Source organism: Adelges cooleyi, unplaced genomic scaffold (assembly GCF_023614345.1).
Source record: "Adelges cooleyi isolate 19-005CV unplaced genomic scaffold, UGA_ACOO_1.1 ACOO_flye_CR_arks_rails_tigmint_CR_PRNA_9, whole genome shotgun sequence".
NCBI classification, from domain to species: domain Eukaryota; kingdom Metazoa; phylum Arthropoda; class Insecta; order Hemiptera; family Adelgidae; genus Adelges; species Adelges cooleyi.
Window position 1 is genome coordinate 4508348 of NW_026096579.1, and position 23028 is coordinate 4531375.

The 23028-nt window shown below is 28.4% G+C and overlaps 3 protein-coding genes across 4 annotated transcripts in view; 2 read left to right on the plus strand and 1 right to left on the minus strand.

The window, feature by feature from the left end:
- LOC126846430 (uncharacterized) overlaps positions 1 to 11449 on the plus strand; it is a 36343-nt gene extending 24894 nt beyond the window's left edge. Inside the window, exons 4-6 of the mRNA XM_050585814.1 lie at positions 8653 to 8843; positions 9935 to 10066; positions 10152 to 11449. Of these exons, the coding sequence (XP_050441771.1) occupies positions 8653 to 8843; positions 9935 to 10066; positions 10152 to 10275 (447 nt within the window). The 3' untranslated portion in view covers positions 10276 to 11449. The remainder of the gene's footprint in view (positions 1 to 8652; positions 8844 to 9934; positions 10067 to 10151) is intronic.
- A 656-nt stretch (positions 11450 to 12105) lies between these two features.
- On the minus strand, positions 12106 to 14256 carry LOC126846691 (glia maturation factor beta). Its single transcript, XM_050586429.1, has 4 exons — positions 14071 to 14256; positions 13083 to 13173; positions 12837 to 13019; positions 12106 to 12772 (listed from the first exon to the last, which is right to left on the minus strand). The coding sequence occupies exons 1-4, from the start codon at positions 14071 to 14073 to the stop codon at positions 12630 to 12632; spliced, it is 420 nt and encodes a 139-aa protein (XP_050442386.1). The 5' UTR covers positions 14074 to 14256; the 3' UTR covers positions 12106 to 12629.
- Positions 14257 to 14411: 155 nt separating this feature from the next.
- LOC126846690 (ectonucleoside triphosphate diphosphohydrolase 5-like) lies at positions 14412 to 22538 on the plus strand. Of its 2 annotated transcripts, none has more exons than XM_050586427.1 (12): positions 14412 to 14682; positions 19766 to 19874; positions 19976 to 20116; positions 20205 to 20284; positions 20347 to 20490; positions 20549 to 20660; positions 20764 to 20932; positions 20998 to 21138; positions 21254 to 21420; positions 21510 to 21563; positions 21626 to 21738; positions 22244 to 22538. In XM_050586427.1, the coding sequence occupies exons 1-12, from the start codon at positions 14653 to 14655 to the stop codon at positions 22319 to 22321; spliced, it is 1338 nt and encodes a 445-aa protein (XP_050442384.1). In that variant the 5' UTR covers positions 14412 to 14652; the 3' UTR covers positions 22322 to 22538. The 2 variants fall into 2 exon arrangements, with proteins under 2 accessions (XP_050442384.1, XP_050442385.1); XM_050586428.1 differs by lacking the exon at positions 14412 to 14682 and adding an exon at positions 16779 to 16888.
- The last annotated feature ends 490 nt before the right edge of the window (positions 22539 to 23028 follow it).

A 23028-nucleotide genomic window follows, 5' to 3' on the forward strand; every position in this document is an offset into this window, starting at 1 on the left:
GTATTATGCAAAATTAAATCCATTACAATATATTGTACAGACAGATATAATATGGCTAGGCAATAGTATCGAATCTCGTACGGCGGCATTCTCAGAATTGTACGTTGTAGAACAATGGGACTGTCGCAATTAACGTTTTCCTCTACACAAATATTTTGTGCCATCGTGTCAATGGAATTCGAATGCCGCTACCTAGGTGCAGTGTTGTCCAGACCTACGTCGATCGAAATTATTGGTTCACCGCTTAACTTCAAAAACTTCAACGTCCTCCGGTTTAATGACCAAGTTCCAAAGTCACGTCGTATCGACATGTATCATTATAACTGTTTGTGTATTATTGTTTTCTACACTGACCACCTGAACTGGTGTGGACCAATATCGACAATAGCCAGCGACCCTTTCTATTCGTTGTATTATTATAGAAATTGTAAACAATCTAAACCCGGCAGTTCATTTTTAACGGTCATACGTCTTTTTGAAAGCAGTTTTCATTAGCTGATTAACCATTCGAACCTCTGTCAACGTAACAGATTGCTTTAGTTAATTAATCTTGTCGTGCATAAGGTTTGACATTGAGTTATCCGTGAAAATCACGTACACGCCTGCACTATATTTCATGACACTTACATTCACTTTTAGCTTCGTCGTTTTACATTCAAAACTCATTCATAACTGTTTAGTGAGTACACCAAGCAAATATAAATATATTCGAAAAAACAAATCGAATACTATTTAATGGTAGGTATAATACTTATTTTTACTATGGAAAATACTACATCTACTGTAGTTATTTGAGACCTATTTTGCAATGCCTGCATAGTGTCTTATGTAATATAATAATAGACAAATTATTGACTTTTGTTTTATGTATATAATACACTTATAACTTATAACAAACCATGTTGTTAAGACACATATCACACATCATGTCGTCGGCTTCTTGCCAAAATTCATTAACGGCAAAAAGTTGATTGTTCAGAAAATGACTTTAAAGTTATTTAAATATTTAATTTTTGGTCTTAACATTACAGAATTTTCAATTTTAAGGTATTCATGTATTTTTTTTATGAAACCTGATATTATATAATTACTGTATTCAAAAATATATATATTTTTTCAATAATATGTAACATAACACAGTTTTTTATATCATTAATTTTTTTATGTTAACCGTTAATGAGTTCTTTTAAATAGAAAAACGATGATTTCTATTGGCATTAATTGTAAAAAGCAATATTGGTGAAATCCGCGCCAATAATGAATTCTGGCTATTTATTGTGTGCTGTAAAAGTTAAAACATATAATAGACCATCACTATTGGACCGATAATGAATTTTAGATAACACTGATACGAGCCCGTAGCAATAAAACATGTGTTATTTCAATTTAGCCAAAACTCACTAAACCATTGACCATTAATGAGTTTTCGCTTTATCGATTTCTTATATTAGCCGTTAATTAAAATATGAAATTATTAATAAAAAGGTATTTAGAGTGGGAAATTCACTATGAACACTTCCTGTCAATCGAAAGAAAATTATGTTTCACACTAAATGGCGCCATAAAAAAATGGACAATTCGCTGTTAATGAATTTTGGCAAGAAGCCGACGATGTATCTTGTGAATCGATTTTTATTAATTAAACTATTGTTTAATTAATGATAATATTCACACTCTGAATTGCATTTTGAAGGTCGAAGCAGTTGATTGTTTTTTTATGTTGACCTAAGGGTAAAGGATCTTTACACTGCGCCAACGGGCTTACATTGTGAAAATTTCGTAGATTGAAAATTATTAACTCATCAAAACATGACATGGCCCTGAAACATTTATTGAGTTCAATGGGTTGCTTTTATTTTTAATAGTACCACTAGAACGATTCTATGATAATAAAACTGCGATTAATCTACATTATAAATTTATAGCCTCAGAGCCTAGATCAGAGCGTTGAGTCCCATACTTTATAAATTAAATATTTCACGTGAGTATTATAAGTTGGAATTGTTTAGTATACCTTAATTTATTAAAGGTAGCCTAGGTCCGTACGTTTCATCTGCAATGTAGAGTTAAGAAGTAACTAGTGAGAAGGCATTGGTTGCACAATCAAGTGATTATATTTTTACAATGTTTTGTAAAACTTATTTACAACTACTTTAATTCTTTATACATAAAGTTTTTTTATAGGTAACTAAATCAAAAGTACTTTATATGGACAAAATACTAACCAGCAGGCTTGTAGAGGGAGGGGGGCGAAGAAAAACCTATAAGATCGGGTATGGTTTATTTTCCCGGTAGGTATCTCAAGGAGTTCTGTAGAATATATATTTTCTTGTAAAATTGGAAAAATCCAGCATATCTCTGAAATATATAATTTTTACATATTTATTCAGGTAGGAATTTTTTAATACATTGTAGTCAGTAGTGGATAAAAAGAATACAACAAATTATTGAAAACTTTCCGTGACAACAGAGTTAAGTAAAAAAAACAAGGTAATTGAAAATCTAACTAATATTATTTGCATAATAAAAAGTAAAATAAATATACCTATTATTTAAAAGGTATCATAATATGGAAAAAAAATTGTGGTTTCATGTTCCTGTTCATCATCATATTCGTTTAGAATTTTGGTTATTTTATCATCCACATAACTTTAAATGTTTATTATTTAATTTTTAAATTTCTCCAGAACAACTGGCAACTATAGATTTTTAAGTTTTTCTTCAGATTAAATTTCTCATTTTCAATTTTTTTTCCGTCTATTTTATGAATAATAAATAGGTAAATAATTAAGAATTAATTTGTTTACGTAAATTCAAATTATATCTAATAGATAACAATATGTACATACTAACATACATAGTTTTAATACGTTTATATTTGATTATTTATTAAACTACTTGATTTTTTTTAAATCTACGACAATAATATGACCTAATTAAATCTACACAGTATTTATTAAAATATATAATAATATGCTTTGATATAAATTACATGTACTAAAATGTTTTATAAACTGTAGTTACGCATTTTGTATTTGTTGTTGTATTATAAATAATAAATATCACATTAACAGAGTTGTTTGCAGTTTGAAATGTAACGTTCTTAACATGAGAGATCTTAAATTGCATATATGAAACGCCGTACAGTCAAGAAAAGATATTTTTTAATGACCAACATCAACATAAATTAACTAATACATTTTTAAAAGTTAATATCAATACGACCTGAAACGTTTATTAGTTTGTTTGTGGAACATTAGAGTCGTTTTTCGAGATTAGATAATGAGAATATTATTTTTGTAGTTAAGGGTTTATTTAAATATTTTATTTTTTTACTATATATATATATATAACCACAAGTGTTGCTTAAGTTATTTCTAGGAAATGGTTATTATTATTATTATACGCGTTTTACTAATTACATACTCAATTCGTTTTACATCGACACAGTATTGCTTTGGGCTATTAAGATTTGACTAATACTGCGTTCGATAAAAAATTGGGTTATCATTTTGTTCACATGGGATTTTCAGTGACTATTTGGTTTTGTTAACGCTTAATTCTGACAGAGAAATGAATATGTCCAACGTTATGCAGGCAAGTCTTCGTAAACCCGTATGGAAAATGAAGGATTGCAAAATCGTTCCGAAAGTCTTAGCCCAGAACGGTCTAGACGTATTTTGAAATAAGCGCGGTTAAACTACGTTTACTTGCGGCTGGCGAATTATTATGTGAACCGGCCTATGATGTATTGTCTGCTGGTTAATACGTGTGGAACAATTAGCCTTAGGTATATAGGTTCATTTATATAGGTATAACACATAGTTATAATTATACACGAGTACGCGCCTACCGGTGATCGGGACCACCGAAATTAGACAAACCTATAGAACAGCTTTCTATTTCTCGCGTGTTGGTGTTTTGTACATTTTCTTAATGTCTATCCGCTAAAAATATTAACACGTACATATCCACACATGCTTACCAATGTAAATTGCTATTTCATGGTGGTCGGCTCGACGCGATCACGAATACGCCTATTGGGACGATATTGTTATTCATCGATTAAAATATATCGTCCGCTCGTTTATACGACAAAACGGTTCATCATTACTTGTGTAACATGAACTAACTAAAAAAAAAAAAAACAGTAAAAAAGTATACAATCATCTAGACCTATTGTTTTTTAACCGTCGGATCCGCAACTGACATGTTTTTTGTATATATATATATATATATATATATATACACATAATTGTATGTAAGTATACGTTTTTATTACATGTGTATATTATCCCGTGTGTACATGTATACAGGATATTATGGGTTCCCATTAAAAACGGCCATCCTCCCGGAGGTTATATTGTTTTAAAAACAAATAGTGGAAAGAAATTAAAGAAAAACACCACGCCTACCTCCGAGTCTTTGGGCAACAGATTATAGACCAGATGATGTGAAGTGAAGTACGTCTCAATTTGTCAGCCGGTACTTGATGATGCGGTAAACGAATAAAATTATGGTGTTTTTTAGAGCATCTTAATTTATTCTTAATATATTATCGTTTTAATCGTCGGTCGGCCAGTTGTAATGTCATACACGCTCTACCTGGAATTAATTTATATTCATAAAAAAAAAGCTTAATAAATTAATTCGTTATAAGTATAAGTATAATTATATATATATATATATATACGTTATAATTAAGCTATGTCACAATTGATTAAAAAAACGACAGTCGTTCTACCAAACATGACAAGCATTTAACCACCCAACCACTAATAAAAAAAAAATGTCTTCTTCAAAATTAAGAAACTCAATTATCATATTATAAAAGAAATAATCTTTTATTAAATAGGTCTTAAAAAAAAATTGTAATAAAAAATTAATTTATTATCTATTTAGCTAAAAATCAAAATTTAATAAAAAATATAAGTCACATAAATAACATTGCGGTTTGTCTTGTACATAATTAATACAAAATATTATTCATTAAAAAAATTGTATTAAAATGTTTCGTCGTTAGTATAATTTTCAAAACTTAGTGTGAACATTTCACATGAAATTGTTCATGCACTTAAATCCTTAACTAAAAATTACATTTACTATATAATATATTGATATATTATGTTAAGGTTATGATCAAACTATACTAGCGGCGAGACCGAACTAATCTATACCTATTCCGTTTTTTGAGCATAAATTAAACGGATGTAGGTATAAACGCGTTATTGATATCAATAGTCAATATTTTATTTTATTCAAAACTGCTATATCAGTAATTAATATATAAAATACATGAAGTGGAAAAATTAGTATCTGAACCATTCAATTTCTTGACGAATTCTTAAAAGCTAACGACTTAAAAAAATCGTTGAACTTTACTTTAAATTCGTCACGGTTCAGAAAGAAATGTGTACGGTCTAAATGCTGTTTAGTTTAAGTCTATTGTCTGTTAGATCCGTCTGAGTATAATATTCAAACTCAAACTTCAAGCTACTAATTAGTGTTTACCCTTTGGCGAGTTAGTCCATTTCCAAACAGTTCAAAACGCGACAAAAATATGAAGTTCGCATTTGGATTTTTAACTAGTCAATGTGACTATCCATTGTGATTTCTCTACTTCGAAATAACAATGAACACTAAGTACAAGTTATAGGTACCTAATTATATTATTACATTAAATGTTATACTTGAACGAAGCGTTTACAACGGAATACCAGTTTAAAACACGAATCGGTTTGTTCGTTTTTGACGCTTGTTTCTGAATTCCCATCACGAAATCCGTGATCGCGAGGCGTTAACCACTGCGTGTGTAATGTGCATATTATAAACCGCATAATAAACTGAGAGTGACGGAGACAGACAGCGTTATTGCCTTTTTGTATTCAGAATGATGGGCCTCGAGGGCACGCGTAGCGGCGTTCGCCTTTGTGTGATGATCAATTATAATTACAATTTATATATTTTAACGTGTTTCGTTTTTGTTCACAAAGTCCACAGAGAAATCTAAACGGAAAACCCATTTCGGTGGTCTCATCGAAAAAACTGAAAAACTCGAACCGCAACAAGCATAACGGTATTCGTCCATGTCGTGTAGAAATGTTCCACAATCCAAAACGTCCTGATTATTTTTCGTGTATTTTTATAATACAAGACATAAACTTTGTCGGATATACATATATTGTGTGGAAATTCACAGACAGTTCGACGGGCTGTTAAATTTAACGGCTGCAAGCACTTTTTAAACGACGGCTTTAACGACTTCTTTATGAGAGAATAAAAATAAACATTATTTCTTGAATAAATTACGTACAGCAGTACGTTCACCGGCTGTTTGGCGCGTGAAAAAATCCATTTTGAAGATAAAATAAAAAGGTCACTCCTGTTAAAGTATTATGTTCTTTAATGGCACAGATCTTTGGTTAAAAATTGAAAGTGGTAATTTATGATTTTTGCGAACGGTGTAAAGCGCTACCATGCGTTCTATCTTTTTCATTATTTTTAAGAAATAAAATATTTTCTATATTTTGTAGGAATCAAATAATAAGAATTGCCAACTTTCAAAAGAATTTGCACAATAATTAACACGATCGAACTGTGGATCACGTTCGGTTATTTATTTTTTATAGAACTAGCTGAAAATTATTATTGAAGTTTTATTAAATTTTTATCATACTTATTTATTACCAAAATCTATTTATACTAATTACTAATTACTAAAAAAATACATAGTCATTTTTTACAATTATTTCCATACTTGATCTTACATTATGAAAACTTATCAGTCAGCCAAGCTAGCTCTCTCCACAAATCTCTATCTCTAAGTAATTTATTTATCACATCCCCAACTTCTTCTTCGGTTTACTTCCACCTCATTGAGGTTCATAAGCTATTTTGAGAACAACATTTTTTTGTTGCATTCGTATGGTGGTTGTGTCTGATGGATTTACTAGCTTCAAAAGGTCAATAAGTCAAACTAATGTTATCGAACAATACTTGGCAAACAGATATGTGCCTTCTTTTTGAAAGACAATTTCTTATCGGTATAAGATAAATCTGACAGTCTACGTCTAACTTGAGAGTTGCGTGTCTGATTCTATTTGATAATCTAATACAATAGAAACCATTTACCACCAAGTCGACTAGTCTACTAAACGTTTATGGTTTATTAATTATTATTAGATAATAGTTGTTAAAATCGTATAAGGTCTCGTGGGCTCTTAGCAAACCATTACTAAAATCCTTGACTATTGCCACATTTTCATTTTTGTAAAACGAATGGGAGTTAAATTTGACTTCAATCGACCTGGTTCAATCTTTAAAATACAAGTTGAAACATAAATATATTAAAGATGTATTGCATTTTAAATTCGCCATAACTCATAATAAAGAGGATACAGTGGATTATTTCCCATACAGCTTCCACTGAAAACAATAAATTAACAGTGTTAAAGCACACGCGTTTGAAAAAAAGCCTAAAGGAGTGTAATACGTATGTGGAGCCCCGAGTAAATAAACTGTTAACCGCGCGGCTATTTATTTATGTTTAAAAGTAGGTATTTGTAAGTATTCACACGCCCAAAATGCAATAAACAATAATACCGTGTCAATATATTAGTCACGTCTCCTATTTGTCTTTTCTATGGCCAAAACACGTATTGCTAACCCCTGGAGGTTTGATTTCCGTCGAAATCCAATAAAATTCTGACTCACTAAACCCGCGCGCAAAAGCCGCCCATAATAAAATATTGCAAATGAATAGAAATATAGGACTACTATTACAGAGACAGATGGGAGGAACAGTGTATGACGATGACAGCTCGTATATACACCACACCTCAAACCACGGAAAATGTGTTTATCCTGAAATGGCAATTTCAACGGTTTTACCCTCAAAATGGGTAGGACCTTTGTCATTTCGTTATTATACACGTTTCATTTTATAAATTGCTGATGGCCAACTCGACGGGGACGCGTAGACCGTTGAATTACAAAAATTAGCCTAAAATGTTGGTAATTTATAAGTTTTATAGAAGTGAGAGTTGGGACATAGAGTAATACAAAACGGTCATTCTATACCTCACCAGTGTTAACAAATTGAAGCACCAACTGTACATTTTGCAGTGTCAATGTTCTCAATGATGAAAATATCGTAAAATAAATTGTAAAACGAGCTGTCTATTTTATGTTATCGGTTATAAAATTATACACAATGTGTTAATTTTTTTATGTTATTTACTACTAAATATTTGTTTACACTTAAGTATATTAGATACTTTTTTTTAAAATTTTGTCTATTTGTGTGGATCTCAACGATCCTCAACTCACTTTCTGCACCTGTAACCAAAGTTATCTTTTCTTTCTTCCTGCGTGATCATTATTTTAATTAATTACATCCTTTGTTGCTGTATAAAATCAGTGAAACATCTCCAACGAAATAAATGACTATTTTCAATGCACGTTTTGTAAAATTTTCTATTTCTATTGTATTGTATCGTTTGTAAATTGTACATAAACAAATTGTCTGGGAAAATGTATTTGGAGGAGAGTTGGATGTGCCTAAACTCGCAATGCCGATGCGATTACAACACGTATATATATATATATATATATAGCAGGTACCTTATCTGTGTTTTTTTGTACGTGTTTCAGACCGAACCCGGCTTGGGCGATCTAAAAGGGATCGAACAGCAAACTTATCACAAGTCATTGCTGTTTTACAATCATACTGAATGCGAATGCCAGTCAAAAGTGGATGACATGATGCCCAGAGACGTTATGACTTCTTCGGCGTTGGAGACCGGAATCCTAGCGGCTCCGGTATTTCACCGGAACGACAACAGGTATAAAGGGTCTTATATAAGTACAGCAACACATTGCACAGCCGTGTCGACCCAAAATTGAAATTTAAAAATTATGCCCATTGACTAGTATACATTATTTGGCCCCGTCCGACCTCAGATCACTTAATTAAAAAAAATGTAGTCCAGACTGGCCCGGTTTTCCTACAACAAATTATTAAACTGGATTGGTCCTCTTATATAAAACAAAAAAAAAACAGAAAAATTATTGCTATCAAAAGTGCAGTATAAACAATAAACATGGTTAGAACATGATGAACAATACGGAATACCTCGAACTTCGAAGATATTCTTCGGTCGGCCTTTATCGTGGTCGAAACAAATGTTTTGTAGTTTGCTTACCGTCTGTCTGTGTAAACTTTTTTAAAGAGAGGTTGTTGCTCAGATATTATAATGTTTCACGTTCAACCGGTTACCCGACTTCTTCTTTTTGAAGAGCTTGAATAAATATCAAAACGGATGGATGTTTAAGCTTTGTTTAAAAACAGCTGTCATGACTCGTGTCATCCTCCAACAGGGTTATTAGGTAGTACCCACGCGGTATATCAACAGCTACTAACTGGTGACAATTGTACGTGTCTGCCTGTATCAACAGTTGATGTCTTCGCTGTTTTTCAGCAACACGATTGTGATGGACTTTTGTTTTATACAATTTGTTCGTCAATTACATAGGGAACATAACACAAAATGTGTGCACTTTCCCCGGTGATACATACGTACGAGTGTTCTACTGTCCCTTTCACATTTAAAACAAATCGCCATCAATTTAACTTGCTATCAATAATTGTCATACGCTGAGAATTGTATGGCGATCAAATATTATCGTCAGCTATCAATTGACTGACGTGTAATATTGATTTATGTTATAATAGCAAACATTTAGTCATACATAACATGGTCGGGCTTATTTTAGGAAAATATCCCACTGTACTTGTTTTAAATATCAAGTCGATCGTTGGGTTCAGCCAGGTCCAACTATTAATGCTATTAGGCCGGCTCTAAATGTTATACTGTATAGATCATTTTATGTTAGTAAAAAATAATTTAAAGGATTTTTGGTATTTGTTTTGCAGCTGCAAATGTCCTACAGAGTACACGGTGCGGTATCTAGCCAACGGATCGTGTTCATGCGATTGTTTCGACAAGCAACGCGAATGTATTCGGCATAAGAAAGGCAACATATACTTCAACCATCTAGACAGATAGTGAGTCAATTCAATTGTTTTCCATCTACTTATGTTTGAGTCAATGATTTTTTCACACAAACTCATATATATTTGTTTTCAACAGCTGTATAACCTCAGGCCAATGTTTGCTGCCAATGTGCGAGTACGGAGTGTACTCGCACAGAACGGGGCGATGTCCGAAAAAATACGAAGCTCAGTACATGTTGAAAAAGAAGTACTACTTCTAAATTTCATATAAATATATACAGTATATATTATATTTAAGACTTGTAATTTAATTTATATACCTAATAATGTGTTCAGTTTTATTTCCACATTTTTGTTTAGCTCGTAACTATTATTTTTTTACTAATACATATGTAGTATAAGTATTCTTATAATTTGAGGCGCACAGTGTTAGAAAAGCTTTACCCACGAATATATTGTTTGAAGGAAAATCCAATTCATTTTTAATAATCCAATAATTTGTTTAATGACAATTCCAAAAAAAAATAGAGTTCAGCCATTTATTGGATACGTTTTTTTATGTTTAGTTTTGAAACAATATACTATTCTAAAATGTTTAATGTAATAAAACGAAATTACATTTTTTGCTGGTTAAGCTTGGTTAGCCCTATGCGCATAATTTATATTTTATACCTGTATGTGAAATCAAAAAAAAACCTATCTACCTATATTAAAAATGTTGAACCTCTATTGCTGAAAGAGAGTCACCATTGACTTATATTCACATTTAAATCGTTTGTACATTTTACTGCTTTGTTTATTTAATTATTATTATTACTATAATTTATTCGACAAGTGTAATAATGTTTATAATATTTATTATTTTGTATGATAAAAATCAATTAATACCTATTTAATGTAAGACGTAAGTATTAGCTATGATTTTATATTTATTATTTATAAAAATAAAATTCAATATAAAGAATTTCATTTTCAATTTATAGTTAATTTTATTCTATTTTTCTTCTACGCCAAGGGAGAGTTCATCCACTGGTCATCTAAAACTGCAATTTACACGCTCTAAATTCAAGCTTAATTTGACATCATTTACTACCAAAAAAAAAAAAATATATATATATATATATATATATATATAATTCTTCTGTTTTTAAAAACATTTGAAGTAATACAAGATATTTTTATTTATTGATGTCCCCATTACTCAACATCAAAATGTATTCTGTCTGTGAGCAAATAAAACAAACTTCCCAAACAATTTTCAATGTGAAAATTCACTTATTATTAGACTACGACATACCAATCTGTGGGTCGCAATAATTAATTTAATTATGTATTAAAATAGTGGACTAATCACGAGCCACTAAAATTTGATGTTTAAGAAACAACTATTTAATGATTTGTTAAGCATTTAAATATAAGCTTAAACGTTTTTATAAAGATATATGTTATTGTTTAGTTTATTAATTTGTAATATAAAATAAACAAAATAATTTGTCTATCATTTATATATTTAAAAATCATTAATATATTTATATTCATTAAAAAATGTTATACACTAGAATAAATATATAAAAGACATGGACAAAATGTTGACTTTTTTTAATTCTAGAGAATGCTAGAAAACCCTATTTTAATCTAGGTATAATATAAGGTATAAAGGTATAATATATAAGGAAAAACATATTTAATATTAGCATTATAATAATTTGATATCAAAGGATTAAGAAAATATAATAATATTTTATTTTAAAAATAACTCAGTAATTTTATAAAAAATATTATGTGCCTGTAAATATTGAAAACAAAAAATTTGAGAATAGTTTGTAACTTCTTGTTTTTTTTTTAAGTTTTGTGTTACCATTATTAGTTAAGAATTACAAATTTGGCTTTTAGTAGCTAAAAATACTTTCATTAAAAAGTATCTTTAAAAAACTTTTTAGATATCATTTTAAAATTATCAACAGAAATAATATAATTTATTGAAAATATATAATTGATAGTTTTTAAATAGTTTGCTGGGTCCAATAAGTCACAAGAATAAAATTAAAATATTTAGTGGCAACTGTAAAATGAGTAGAAACTATTATAAATTCCAATAAAATATACTTCTAATGCATGAATATACATATTGTGTATATATATATAAATATAATATAAAAAAAATCACTTAACAAATAAATGTCTGAACTTATTAAACATAAAAATAAAATTCTTTTTGCAGAATTTTATAACATTAAGTATGGATATTTTCATACAGTCATACATAAAATAATAATTAACAAAAAATATAAAAAAAAAAAATGTAAAACTCGGAGCTAGTACATGAAGTAATAATATTCACATTGATGTGCACAATTTTGTAAAAGTTACTTTAGTTCATATTTGAATAAGGAATGTAAATAATACAATTTCAATAATATACCTAAAAAACTATTTGGTAAATTTGACATGAAATAGAAAAATTAACATTATTTTGGAAATTTAAAATGGTTAAAACATACACTTAGAATAGTCAAAGTATTAATGAATAATGTATAAAAAAGTAATCATAATTTTGAATTGTACGATCGTTGTATAGTTTGTCATCACAGTATTATTGTTTAAAAATAAAAAATTACTTTCCCATTACACAGTCTTGGAGCCATTCATCTGTCATTTCATCTAACTCTCTTACTTCATAAACTCTTGTCAAATTGGCTTCACGTTGTAATGCCATCTTAGTACCAGCATACATTATCTGCAACTCCATATGGCTATCTAAAATGTAAATTAAACCATTATAATTTATAATATAGGAAAATAATTTATATTTTTTGGTTACCTCTCGGAGTGAAATAAATAAAGCACATAGGGAATGAAACTCGACCATCTCCATGTTCCATTTTGCAACAATATATAACATAACGTGGCTGATGACCAGGTAAAATCTCTCTCAGCTCTTCCAGTGTCACATTATCCAACATTTCATCAACACATACTTGCTGTTTTTCTCTGTCTACTTTCACTAATATAACAAAAAAGGTACATTACAAAAAAAAAGTAAGTTAAAAATAAACAGTTTCAATACTTATTAAAGCAGCGTTTGTAGTTGCTTTTCTAAAACGAAATTTTCTTAATGTTTCCTTCACATCATCACCAATGTCACATACTTTGGTTCCCTAAACAAAATAAAAATTATAACATTAATGAAGGTTGTAAAAACAATAAAAAATAGTTTGGTAAACTGAAAAATTATACAATATATATTTAATTTCATTAATAATGGTAAAATATTTAAAAAAGGTTTTATCTATTGATTATGTTTAAAAATGTTTATAATAATAACTAAAATTGATATAGCCTTACTTCTTCTTTTTTTTTAATAAAATACACTTGGCTACAAAACTATTTTTAAAAGCAGTTTCATTTTTTACTATTCTAAATAAGGGAAAGCTTTGACACTAATCTTATTTTACCTTATAATTTATAAGTTTTTAATAAAATATACTCAAAACAAAGTTCACTTTGGCATCCATTCATATACTGTTCATCATTCACTTAGCTATACAAAGGCTGACCATATTAAAAATAATAAAGACTTATTAGTTACATATCTAATCAGATCATTATACATTATCTACAGTAACAATATGTGTAAATAAAATTAATAAGCCAATTAGTTAAATTATATGGATAATTTATTGTGATCTCTAATATAATTTTTAATGAATTTCTTTAAATCAATAATTTATTTGAATAATTAAAGAAGATATTTTTAACTTCAATATGTATATTTATTAATATTGAAAGATAGAGAAGAAGTAAGTAAGTATTGTGGGTAAATACCTACCAATTTCTTTACAAAATTATGTAATATGTATATTCTCTTTGTTCAGCATAAACATATTATAACATTTAATTTCACAAAAAAAAGTATTCCTAAAAAATCTATATTAATGTTTATAATTCTAAAATATTATAACAACTGCTTTTTTGTTAAATACTAAAATAATACATCAACAATTATTAACCTGTGTTCATAAAGAAATATTTGCTATGATTTTTTTTTAACTTACCATAATTAATAGTTTTAGGTTATTCTTAAAATTTTTATCAGAAAATGTTTACTATAAATTACTTAAACTGCTGTTCACTATTAACTGACAATTGACATTTTTTAATCGATCTAAGTCTGAGAACAAACCTCGATATAATAGAATTGAAATGACTACGTTGTTGTTGTTGTAATTAGTAATAATTAACAAATGATTGTAGTATCAATGTTTATTATAATTGTATAACAGTTTTACCACGGTATAGCAAGTATGATTGCTTAACCTTTAAATGGTGGGGGATAGATAAGGTTTATCAGCGGTGTTACATAACAAGATTATAAATTATAATCTTAAGGCCGTGTACTAGCTTAAACAATACCCGTCAGAACTCAGACGGTAGGTTGAAGGTTCAGACTCCAGGAGTTCAGAAGTCGTGTATGACGTGAAACACAGTTATTTTTTTTTTTATATAGAAAAATACGCGATCTTTACTTCATTAAATTAGAATCGAGTACTAGAGATTAAATTTTCAGTGCAGTTTTATTTTTATGGAATATTGTTGATAAATTTATTATTTAATACCTATTGACTATTGTTACCAAAATGGAAAGACCGACGAAAAGAGCAAAAGAGGTTTGTTTATTATTTTTAGTTTTCGTAACAATCAAACTTTTTTAAACGTACATTAATTATTTAAAATATTATTTGTTGAAATTGATTTTATTAATTTTATAAAATAAAATATATATTATACTTATTAGTTATTATATAACTATAATATACTTCGGTTTACAGACTAGTTTCTTATTCAAGGTTAATATGAAGGATTTTTTCGCTGAAAATATTAATTTTTCACAAGAACAGCAAACATAATTACATTTACGTACTAAAATTAATTATAAGCTCAATTATTGCACTTACGTACTATGGAATAATGTTTTATTCTTACACTACTATAGTCGTGTAAGATATATAACTTATAAAATGTATTCCACCCGAGTTAAGCATGTTACTTTTGTAATATAATAAAATTATTTTACTTGTTATGTTACTTTTATAAATACTAAGTAGTAAAGAAATATATTTGTAATAAAATTTCTTTACTTTTTTGCAAAAAAATAATGGAATCACATAATTGCAACTTGTTTATAACAACTGAAATTAGGCTAAAAGGTCAATTGATTTATAATAAAATCATCATCATCATCAAGCTTAACGGGCTTTAAAGGCCCGACGCTGCCATCTTGAGATGATGGTTTCTAGACAGATTCGTTTTTTGGGACGTGTCATTAGTTCGTCGCTGGTGAGGGGGTTAGCGGCTTCTTTTCACCGGATGATTGCTCGCCCAGCAAACAGAGCACCCGTAACCGTGTGTCCTAGCACACTGTTTTACCCACTCAGCCACTATTCTCCTCCTCAATAATAAAAAATTTAAGGCTAATGTTTTTAAAAATTAACTAAGAGAAAATATATTTTTTTTACTTCTTAAATTTAAAATAAGTATTTTTTAGATGTTTGTAACTGTTTTTTATTTAAAATTATTTAGACAAAGTAGTAAAAATCAGCTTTTTTTTTTATTTAGCCCTAAATGTAGTGACATTTCATCACATGTTACAAAAAATGTAACGTCATTAAAATAACATATTACTCTAGTTGCATAGTAACTATCTATCATGTACTATCCAACTATATTTTTCACTAATAAAAAAATTGATTTTTTTAATATTTAATTTAAGTTTTAACCCATTAGCTATTTTACAAGTTATTCAGTAGTAGGTACATTGGTAAAAAATTGGTTATAGTTATTTTTCTAAATTCCAAAAAGAATGATATTCTGTTAAAATAGTTAAAGTATTATGCTAGTATTATCTTAATAAACATTAAAAAATAATAAAATACTTGTAATATTCACTTTAAATGTTAAAAATGATTATTATTGTTGTTTCTTACCAAATTGTAGTCTTATTATCGTTTATTAATTATAAAAACTAATGTCATCCTTATTAAATTATAGGTAGTGCATTTGGCATTGAAGTATAATTATACTGTACTGTTTACACATGAGTACGGAATAAAGTATAAAATACTTACCGGTATGGTTAAATACTATATTATTTCTAGAAACTTATTAATTTTTTGCTAAAATATTTTGTGGGTGTTTTTACTTTGTTACACGCATAATATTAACTATGAACATTATGCATAAATCCAATAAAAAGGTTTTCCTACATAACAGAAATCATTTCTGTAGTTTCAATTCTTTTAAATTCTACAATGTAGGATATTAATTTAGTATGTTTTGTGTTATTTTTTTTATTATTATTGCACTTATTTTTGATGTATAAAATTTATCTGACACCGGTCTAGAATTCACAGGCTAGGTATTTTGTTTTTTTGCATTATTTACATTAATTATTTATTTTCCTTTTATCTACATACTTGCATATCATATTAAGAAAAAAATATCATAACGGGATTGTATAATATTTCTTTCCAACAGCACTTTGTAATTAGGGCACTGTAAGATTTATAACAGATTATAGAACAAAAAAAAATCTGATAAAAATCACTAATTTCCATTACTTCTCTATTTAATCCGCCACTGCACAATGAATGCCTCTACAGTAAACCAGCGTCAATTATGACGCTATCTAACTATGCAGTCGATTGTCTGACTACATTTTTAAAATCAACAATTATTTTAATTTTCCATTTAAATGCTGTTAATAAATATTTTGCTAACTCGTCTGAATAATAATAAGTATAATATCAAAACCCCAGTCATTCGGGACGTGTCAATGCAGTCAAGAAGGTCATTGTCCTGTTGGCAAATCTGATGGTAAGTTTGTTAGAGTTCTCAGCATACTGCTTTTGGGTTAGTCATAACTCATATTATATGCAGGCATAAGGAAGGGTCGGTAGAAACCATGCAATATTATCATCATTATTACAATTTAATATTTGTGAATTATAATTGTTTGTGTAATAATAATTATAAATATATTTGTGGTATAGGTGGAGAGACTATAGTACCATTCAGTCCCCTCGAGGTTTTGATTGCTTGGTAGCGGGTGATCTATTATTTGATCAATCAGGTTACCATATGAAAATATCGAAGCTAAACAATGTGTGTTAGGTACCGATTACACATTTTTTTTTATAAATTTGTTGTTACGACTTACGATCAGCTGGCAATAGCAGGTGTTAATGCAATTGTAATTGTTTAGCTTAAAATGAAATTTAGGAGTTACCTATTGGTTTTGAAAATTGTATTACGTGGAACGTTTGTGAAGCAATTTCAAAGTTTCGTAGTTTACAACTTTTTATGTTTATCATTTCGTTTTTAATTATATTTAACAGAGTCAATAGTTTTACTACGTTTGTGTATGATATACTATACATAATTACGCATTACTCAATTAACACTGTGTACTTATTATAACACATATTATTTTAATATATATTATATTGTGACTAAAAATTATTTTGTGCAAATTGCAATGAATAGCTGTTTGGTTTTTGTAAGTAATTATAAGACTCTTATAGAAGTCTTGAATTGAATCGTTAAATCGTAATATCCTAATGAAACTTACTATAAGCCCTATTCTACGTAGTTTGGACAGGAAAAAAATGACCGTATGATATTTAATCTTTTAATGCTTATTTCCATTTTATTTACACAATTTACGAATTGTATATTTTAATACACTCGTAACGTCATTTTGTATTATTTCATTTATCATACTATAAACTTATAATGATCTGTATTGATTTGTGAGATCATAGTGAACAAAAATACTAGATTACATCATTATTCGAAACGATAATCAATTATAATAATGGTTGGAGGAATTCAATGTTTGTTGTTTTTGCGCCGCGCGGCATGTACCTAAGTATAATAATTTTGTTTCTATTCCGTCTAAAATCTTAATTAAAAGGCATCTTATTGAGTAGGTATTTACGTATAAAAAGTATTTTTTTAACTTGTCAACTTAGATTCTATTAATTTTTTTTATGGACTATAAAATCAAATTGGTATAAGATGTTCAATATTTTCGAACCTGATTTTTAGTATTCTCATTAAAATACGTTTTTACAATTGTCTTGTCGGTAGAATTGCAGCAATTTGTGATTTTTTCTTTAATATTTTATTATTGGTATCAGTGACGTATTAGGGTAGAGTTTTGGGGGTTTAACCCCTCTCCCTCCCTCCCGAAATTTGTAGTACGGCATATGTGCGAATTCATTTAATCAAAGTTAATTTATAATATTAATTAAATCTATTCTTATTTTATAACCCCCCCCCCTCGAAATTATATCCTATTTACGCCGCTGATTGGTATGCTTAATATACCGACTATTATCATTCATATACGTCAAAAATATTTATAACTATTTAAGGGCTATAAAGATTAACATTATGTTGACTATAGATCTGTGTGAATTAATAATCCAAATGTAGATTATGAACACTCCATTTCTTTAAAATGTTATTATGATTCAGAAACGTAGAGTATCAATAAAAAAATGTTTTTGGCCGACATTTGGATTTGCAATAGTTACAAATATTTTCTCAACTTTAACTTCTCTCTCGGTAAATTCTAAACACTCAACAGCTATGAAAAATAAACATAGGTAGATAACTGAGAAAAAATGTTACTCACGGTTACTTAATTACGCAACACGTTTTATTATGTAACAAACATAATTATTTTTTTTACTTTTTATCTTACAAGATTGTAATATACTCTTTAGTCGTTGGTTTTATTGCTCTTCCCATTATTTTATACTTATACTAAAATATTTAATTACTAGCTTGTTTATAATAATTATTTTCCAAAATAAATTATCATTTCGAGGGTATTGGAAACGGTCTATTTTTAACCGGATTCTGAATAAGAAGGAGATTGCTGAATGTTCCTTATTTGATACAGCTATTTTTTATGAAAATGCACGTTCATCCTTTTTTAGGTGTCATATTTAGGCAATATCTTAATGTTGGCGAACTCGGTGCAATTTCATGGGGCCAATAGGCAATTACAGCTAAAAGTGTAGAACTATATTATACGAATAGATTTAGATATCTAACAGATTTAGCCAATCAACTGGTATCAAAAAAACATAAGTACAATTGAAGAGCGCCCATAACAGTAGTTTCACTGAAAAAGTAAAACAAAGTTTGAAAAACAATTATAAAGTAATCTTGAGGCCGTTTTTTTTGTTATACCTACTGAAGATTCAAGATAGAAGAATTTAGATGCTAAGTTAGATTTTTACTAGTGTTAGCTTATAAATTTAATTTATAGTGGCTATGAATTTGACAGGCTTTTGATTTTTATATTTTTAAGATAACATGTGAAGATGTCAACTTAAGAAAATAATTTTAAAGTTTAAAAAAGATGTATTGAAATGAATAGAGGTATAGAAATGGATATGTAACTGCCAAATAATATGGCTTTTTGTATAAAATTTAAAAAGTACTAAGCTAATTTGGAGTTTATTTAAGGGAGAAGGCATTTTGTTTGAATATTTTTTTACAATTGTTTTTTATGAATGAAAAGTTATTTATAGAGACAAATATTATTTTCCTAAGTAGGCGAAAAATCTTTAAATCTGCAGCATTTGCTCAAAAATACATTAGGATAGTATTAATCTACATACCAATAGTATTTGTTTTGACAATATTTTTTAACTTTTTGTCTTGTTTATTTTCTAGGATGTGAAAGAAGATGATGGTTATACTAACGATAAGCAGAAACCAAATGTTAATCAAAACAAATTTGTTGTTTATAGTATTTTTGCTGTGGTTCTTATACTGTTATATTGTAAGTAATATTTGTTTGTATATATATATATATATATATAATTAAAAAATTGTATATATTACATTTTAATTTAAACATGTTGCACGATTCATCATTTGCAGCCTATTACACTATTTACTATACGTATAGAGTTGAAGAATCGCCCTTAAAAGTACCGTTATTGAAACCAAAATATGCAGTTATAATTGACGCAGGCAGTACTGGATCTAGGGTTTTAGCATTATCTTTTAAAAGCACTCCAAGTAATGTATAATTGGTTTTAAATCAATGTATTAAATACGACTGAATGGAATAATTGACATTGTGTGTTATTTAATATAATTATGTTAGGTGGTGGCTTAACATTGGAAGATGAGTTATTTGTACAAGTGAAGCCTGGTGTGTCTAGTTTTGCAGATGACCCTAAAAAGGTAATAAATTATATTCTTGAAATTGTATCTTACATTTTTATTATTATCTCCATTGTGTTTAGGCTTCAGAATCAGTCGATCAGTTGTTAGCTAAAGCCTTAAACTTTGTACCAAAACAGTATTGGAAAGACACCCCACTTGCAATGAGAGCAACAGCTGGTTTAAGATTGTTACCAGTTGAAAAAGCTGATGGACTTCTGAATGAGGTAATTCAAATTTATTCTCAACAGAATAGAATAAATTATAACCATTACATTATTACAGATAAGACATTTGTTTGATAGAAGTCCATTTTACACAAATAAAAATTCCGTGGCCATCATGGATGGAATTGATGAAGGGCTTTTCTCATGGTTCACTGTCAATTTTCTTCTTGGTAAATAATTTATTTGTGTAACATATAAACATGTATTATTATTTATTATTTGTTAGGTTGAGTTTGAAGAATGCTTTAAATTATTATTTCATTTTTCTTACAGACCGTTTGAATGGTAAATTGACACATACAGTGGCCGCTCTTGATTTAGGAGGAGGATCTATACAAATTACATTTATTCCATCAGATAGCACTCAAATCAAACAAAAACTACCAGAATTTATTACCGAATATTCAATAATGAACCAAAAGGTTAACTTATACAGTCATAGGTATGCATAAAGTTACTACAGGTCTTAATATTAAAACATTGACTAATCAAAAAATAAAAATTTAGCTATTTAGGTTTAGGCCTAATGGCAGCTCGTAAAAGTGTATTTACTAGCTATGGCGATGAAATAAACGTCACTAGTCCATGTGTCAGTGAAGCTGCTAAAGGTACCCCTTATAAATTTGCTGGAAAAACTTACCATGTCACGTAAGCTTTTAAATGATATAGAATGCAATTTGTGTAATCATGGTTCAATAATTGTACATATTGAATCTAACCAAAAAATTGAAATTGATCCGCAATTTAATTTTTTATGATACAGTGGTGCTTCGTCAAAAAATGGAACGGCTATTGACTATAATAAATGTAAAAACATCATTGAACGCGTTGTAGAAGCTATTGATACAGATAAACCTAAAGACTTACTTACTCAACCCATAATAGCATTTTCATATTTCTATGATAGGGCCCAAGATGCTGATCTTGTTGGTAAGATTATTTATTTTATATAATATGATTGAATAGTGAGTTTCTTAAATGTTTTAATTTTGTACTAATAATTGCTATACTTTATTCAGGTGAAGAAGGAGGTACCGTTACAGTCAATAAGTTTTATGCAGCTGCTATAAAGGGTAATAGTTAATTATGGTAAAATTGTAAGTTATTAAATTAATCCATTTTATCCTTACTGTAGAATGTAGCAAATCAGACTATAATGAATTACGTCCATTCAAATGTCTGGACTTGATTTACATTTCTGTGCTTTTGGAACAAGGCTTTGGATTACCTGGAGACGAACCAATTACTGTAAGTTGTTTATTGTGACATTAAATAAATTACTTAAAAGTTGTATTCAAAGACACCCAACAAACAACATGTTAATCTGCTTAACAAAAAAGCAGTAATGACTTTTTATTAAAATGATTAAGTTCAAAATTGTGGCAAATTTTACATTTTTTTTTCGTTCTCAAAATTATTATTCTTTTGTCTTCCAAAAATAATAGAAAAACGAGATTTTGCTGATCATTACTTTAACTAAAATATAAATGTTAAATTTAATAACTTTGTAACTTACATAAATATTACAATTTTTGTAATATTTACGTAAAATTAACTTCTTAGTTACTTTTGAATGAAAACCAGTAAAAAAATACTATTCTTCCAAAATGGGTCATTTTAAAAGTTTATATAGTTGAATATAGATACTTAATTTTTCTATTACAATTCGTTGAGTAATTGGCATATTAAAAAAAATGTTTTTCAAATATCTTAAAAAAACACTATATTTATTATTTTTAAATTGTTTTTTTAGCTACTCAACACCATTGATGGCCATGAGATAAGCTGGGCTCTCGGTGCTGCCTACCATATTTTACAAAATGGACTTTAATATAGTGTTCTACAATTTACAAATTACCAATTATAAGTCAACCAATTTCGATCAAATATTTATTAATTAATTTTACATTGTTATTCCTATAGCTTAAACTTTAATCTATCTATTTAGATTTATATATGTATAGTTCAGTTTTAGTATAACTTCTTTGCCATTTTTGTTCACGAATGTGTTATATTATCTTTAAAATAAAATTTTGAAAATTTAAGTACTAATTTGTTTTAATTTTTTAATGTAATAATATTTAAACTGTTGAGTTACTGTCCAATTGATAAATTATAATTATAGCCACACACATAAGAATGTATATAACAAACGTGGTGACAACCAACATACGTGTGATAAGAGTGTATTTTAAAGAATTTCATTAGGTAAAAACACTATATTATTCCAATTATTTTCAGGGCAAAAAATGAGGGTCTAATATTAAAAAACTCCATTTGGTCTTATTTTATCATGCTAACAGATGGATAATACTTAAAGTGGCTCACTACGGGTTATACAGATAGTTTTTTTTTGTTAAAACAAATTTATAGTTAATCAAATAATAGATGAGTGCAAATATCTAATGCCCCCATCAATAAGAAAAATGTCTGTGTTTATCTGGAGTTATCTCATTCACCAAAAGAAATAATAAGTTTGGTGATAGTAGAAAGTAATTAACTAAAATAGAAATAAAGAATTTATCTAAACATTGTTTA

Bases quoted from the DNA above. Each gene is read 5' to 3' on its own strand.
- LOC126846691 (XM_050586429.1), bottom strand. The intron at 13,020-13,082 runs GTATTGAAACTG...TTGTTATATTAG, and splicing joins TACAAACGCTGCTTTAATAA to TGAAAGTAGACAGAGAAAAA. The intron at 12,773-12,836 runs GTAACCAAAAAA...TTTACATTTTAG, and splicing joins TATTTATTTCACTCCGAGAG to ATAGCCATATGGAGTTGCAG.
- LOC126846690 (XM_050586427.1), top strand. From the start codon at position 14,653: ATGGAAAGACCGACGAAAAGAGCAAAAGAG. The intron at 14,683-19,765 runs GTTTGTTTATTA...TTTATTTTCTAG, and splicing joins CGACGAAAAGAGCAAAAGAG to GATGTGAAAGAAGATGATGG. The intron at 19,875-19,975 runs GTAAGTAATATT...CATCATTTGCAG, and splicing joins GGTTCTTATACTGTTATATT to CCTATTACACTATTTACTAT.